The sequence below is a fragment of the Mastomys coucha genome, unplaced genomic scaffold, assembly GCF_008632895.1.
Source record: "Mastomys coucha isolate ucsf_1 unplaced genomic scaffold, UCSF_Mcou_1 pScaffold21, whole genome shotgun sequence".
NCBI lineage: Eukaryota > Metazoa > Chordata > Mammalia > Rodentia > Muridae > Mastomys > Mastomys coucha.
The window spans coordinates 175,230,647-175,235,638 of NW_022196904.1; the positions used below are offsets into that span (position 1 = coordinate 175,230,647).

The 4,992-nt window shown below is 42.9% G+C and overlaps 1 protein-coding gene across 1 annotated transcript in view; it reads right to left on the bottom strand.

Annotated features, from left to right (window-relative positions):
* The window catches only part of LOC116103883 (cytochrome P450 2C23), a 23,536-nt gene that overhangs the window by 14,035 nt on the left and 4,509 nt on the right, over window positions 1-4,992 (bottom strand). The window contains exon 2 of the mRNA XM_031390410.1: window positions 3,145-3,307. Within this exon, the coding sequence (XP_031246270.1) occupies window positions 3,145-3,307 (163 nt within the window). The remainder of the gene's footprint in view (window positions 1-3,144; window positions 3,308-4,992) is intronic.

Consider the following 4,992-nt stretch of genomic DNA (forward strand, 5'->3'; position numbering starts at 1 on the left):
CATTTTTTTAAATTATTATTTTATTTATTTACATTCCAGCTGTTGCCCCCTTCCTGGTTTCTCCTCTCACAGTTCCTCATCCCATTCCTCCTCCCCCTTGCTTCCAAGAGGGTTCTCCCCCATCCCTGGGGCCACGGAGGCCAGACTAGGCAGTCCTTTGTTATATATGTGCCAGGGACCTCATACCAGCTTCTCAATCACTGGTAATTTCTTAGCTCCAGTTAACCAGCATCAATTGTCCCAGTAACACAAAGGTTTCACTTTACAAGTTCTGGGATCCTGTTAATTACAGCTGATTCTTCAGCCAACTAATGGAAACTAATTCTGTTGAGTAAATGAAGAAACTAAAGATTTGAAGGGTTGCCACTAGCAATGATATATATATATATATGCACATATATATGTATATATATATGCACATATATGTTTAGAGATCAAAGAGGTAGGGAAAATATTGAGTTGCTAATTACCAGGAAATACTCCAACAATTTGATTAGCTATATACACATTGTAGCAATCTATAGCAATAGTTGTTCAAAGGCAACAGAAAGCCAGTTAGAATTTTAGCAGATATTCCATTGAGCAAAATATTATTCACTGAATTGCTCCCCTCCCCAAACATACTTTGGTAAGCTAACCCCCAGTATCAGTGAATGTGACCTGACTTGGACAGGCTCTTTACAGAGATAATCAAGTTGAAATGAGGTCATTGGATAGTCCCTAAACCAGTGTGACTATCCTTATAAAATGGGGACATTTGTATGGGCGTGCACACACACACACACACATGATGTCACATGAACACGAACAAAGAGATTAAGGTGATCTAGCTACAAGCCAAGGTGTATCAAAGATTGCCAGAAAACCCACCAGGAGCTGGAGGGCAGGGATGAAGCTGATGCTCTTCCACAGCTCTCCAGAAGGAACCAACCAACTTGCCAGCCCCTTGGTTCCACTCTCCTGATCTCTACTATGGGACAAGGCTGTTTTGCTTTAAGCTCCCCATATTTGGTGCTTTGTTATGGCAGCAGTAGGGAACTGAGACACAGGGAAAGGGAAGCATTAATTAATGGCAGGTTTGTCAGAACACAGAAGGCAGGAGAAGGGAGAGAGCTCACTGTTTCCTTTCCACTGCATGCAGCTAATCAGGCTCAGTCGGGAAGTCTATAGGAAAACGGCAAGCTGCTTTTCTCAGAGTTGCAAAACCTGCACATTTTAGGTCAGTAACTCCCCCACCCCAACCCCCAGCTCAATCCAACCCATCCACTTCCAGCTCAGTCTCCTGGTACAACCAGCATCCTGTATTAGTACATGTAGTTAGAGATTTGTAATACACTTTGAAAAGAGTTATTGCTCTTTACCTGGGACTCCAGGTTTATAATTTTAAATGCCTTGAGAGGGACTCCTGGCTTTTCTTTTATTGTATAACATTTAATACACATAAAGGACAATGTAGCACATGCCCAAGTCTTGAAATACAATAAGATGACTTCCCTGCGAATCTGTATTTCACTGAGAATGGGCATATGACTGGGATTGTCATGGCTACTCACAGGCCGCTCCCCTCACCCTCCCTTCTCCTTTACCATCCAGGCTGTTGCTTAGCTCACAGAACCTGCCCATTCTAGGCTTTGCTAGCTGTTGCCACCACTCTCCCTGCCCCCAAGTTCCCAGGAAGCTACATTCCAAGAACTGCTTCTCTCCAGTCCTAGACCTCTGAGTAATGGCTCCTGTTATAAAGGCTTCTCATATTGATTTAGCTCAGTTATGCTCACAAAATGAATTTACAGGTAACTTAACCTAACTTGATGTTCATCGAAAAGGTGTAATGCAATCTGTTGTGTGATAAAATTATGTTCTGGTCTTCATCCTTGTTTTTTTGTTTTTTTCTTTTTGGAGTTTCTAAATCCCATGGGTTTTCAGGATATAAGAAAACTTTCTTTTATTCACTGTAGATATTCTAGATTTTGCCCAAGTTTATACTAATGAACTGATTCATAGTGAGCCCTGATTAATTTCAAGATGAAGGCTAGTTATGCCAGAAGATCAGCCAAGTAAGTTGAAAAGGTCACTTAATATAACCCTGAATTTCTGACCTCAAGACGCTGTAGGAGGCTCTGGTGATAGAGTTAAGACACATGACCAAAGATTGATGAGCTGGAAAGCCGGCTCAGTTGGAAACTGCTGACCCCACAAGCGTGAGAATTGAGACCCTGAGTTTTAGTACATAAAAAGCTGAGTGCAGCAATCCAGGGCTGTAACCCCAGCACAGGAGTGAGAGGAGGCAGAGACAGGAGGATTCCTGAGGCCTGTGGACTGGCCTAGTCTAACCAATTGGCAAGCTCCAGGTTCAGGGAAAGATGCTGCCTCAAAATATAAAGTAAAAAGCAAGGATGATAGAGGACCACTACAAACACACACACAAACTCATGCAAACACACACACAAACACATGCAAACACACACACAAACACATGCAAACTCACACACAAACACATGCAAACTCACACACAAACACATGCAAACACACACACAAACACATGCAAACACACACAAACACATGCAAACACACACACATACAAACACACACACAAACACATGCAAACTCATTCAAACACACACACATACGCTTGAACACACAACTCCATTAAACTTGCTCATGCAATGAAATCTCAGGCTACACTCTGGACTCCAGGGCTAACATGAGCTTCCTGGATCCAGTGCTTTATTCTTTAAGCTATCTGCATTTAGAATCCTCTGAGATCCTTTTGATATGTCTTCTCAATATGTAATGAAACCTTGCCTAGCACCTTCCTAAGTTCTATGAATTATTGTATGAATAATTGAACCTGAAGCAGTCATGGGGGCCCCTTAAATTCTAGCCAGTTGATGAGAAGTGCTAGTGACCCGGCACCTCTAAGGTCTGGCATTTAGAGTGAGGCCAGTCTTGTTGGGAACTATGCCGTCACGTATGGCATCTTTGATGTCTCTGGGCCATTTGCATTGGAATCTTATCACAGCATTGCAAGCACGTAGTTAGTTGCTATGTGCAAACTAGACACGGAGTAAGTTAGTAATCAGATGACTTTCCCCTAAATACCCACGTGTCAAGGGAAGTTCATCTGTGTTTTGGTTTGAAACGTACCAGATCCCTTCAGGTTATTGTCGATAATGGGCAGAGGTCCTCTCCCAAGGAACTCATCACCTTGATCGAGTAGGGCTTCCTTTACCACATCATAGCCATGTAGGACCACGGTGGGCCAGGATCCAAAGTACAGAGTGTAAACAGGCCCGTACTCTTTGGCCAGCTGGAAGGAGACAGAAGCAGTTGCACAAATGATGCTGTGAAATCTCTTTATTGGAAGCTTGGAAGTAAGTTTCGCACAGGGCTTGGCCTTTGCTCCAGGAGTCTCATTTTAGGAATTTAACCCTAAGTATCCAGTCTATTTTATTCCTTCATTTGTACAGGCAACCTTAGTCAGCAAATTCTCACTAAGCGTCTGGACTGCCACAGATACTGTGCACCCTAGGAGCCACTGTAGAAGTTACAATCTACTGGAAGTGAGAGGGAAGAAACAGTCACATTTGGGGTAGGATATATCCAACACACATTCTATCCATAAATGGAAATGTCCGTATGTAGCATAGTACATATAGACATGGTGATTCTACAATGACTATACATGGTGAAAATTTTGAAAAAAGAAACAGCCAAATAAATAACATCTGTCATCCAAATGATGCACAGTTCTATGGCAGTGATAAAGAAAGTGGTCCTGGGGGACAAAGAAGAGCTTAATAAAACATCACAGGGAAAGATCTAAAAGATGATAGCAATTATATTAAAAGAAAGATGTACATACACACACAGAATGGAATTTTTCTCAGTTATAAAGAAGAATGGAGCTATGTCATCGCAGGAAAACCAATGCAACTGGAAATAGTCATAGTAAATTAATTGAGTCAAGGGAGGTTGGGAACTATGACTGTGGCCCTTACCTACATTTCTACCCTCCCATCCATTTATAGAAAACTTGTGTGCATATATATTTATTATATTTATGATTTATAAAATATTATACATGTATGGTGTGTGTGCAACTATGTGGGGACTGCATATTCCATAGCATATGTGTGGAGGTCAGAGGACAGTCTTGGGTGTCAGTCTTTTGTCTAATACCTTGTTTGAGGCAGAGTCTCTTTGTTGTTTGCCACAATACTGTATCTGCCAGGCTATCTAAACCGCAAACTTCTGGAGAGTCTCCTGTCTCCGCCTTCCATCTACTGCAGGAACATGGTGGTTACAGACACATACCAACTGTGCTCAGCCCGCACCCCTGCGCTCGGCCCGCACCCCTGCACTCGGCCCGCTCCTCTGCACTAGGCCCGCACCAGCACCACTGAGCTCGGCCTGTATCACTGAGCTCGGCCCGCATCACTGCGCTCAGCCCGCATCACTGCGCTCAGCCTTAGATGGTTCTAAGGTTGCTTGGCTAGAGCTTTATCACTAAAACATTCCCTCAGCCCCAACAAACAGATATTTAGATGTAAATTTGTGTTTCAATACTTTGTTTAAAACTTGAGCATGTTTCCTTTCATTGGTGGGTTCCGTATTTTATGCAGACACATAAAATCGCATGTATACAGATGACACTAAAGTAGAAGTTAGCTGTCCAGGGAGACAAGGAGGATTAGTGGGTTTGGGGCAGGGAGAGAAAGAGGCCAGTGAGGTATGGGAGGAGTGTGTTCAAAGCATATTGTATCCTTGCATAGAAGTGGCCTTCTATGACCCAGTATAATAAAACATTTTTATTTTGTTTGTTTGTTTGTTAGGTTTGGTTTTTGTGGTGGTTTGAATGTACTTGGCCCGTGGGAAGTATCTGGCACTATCAGGAGATGTGGCACTTGGAGGAAGTGTATCATTGTATAGGCAGGCTTTGAAGTCTCTATGCTCAGGCTCTGCCCACTGCTGAAGTGCAACCCTCCTTCCCCC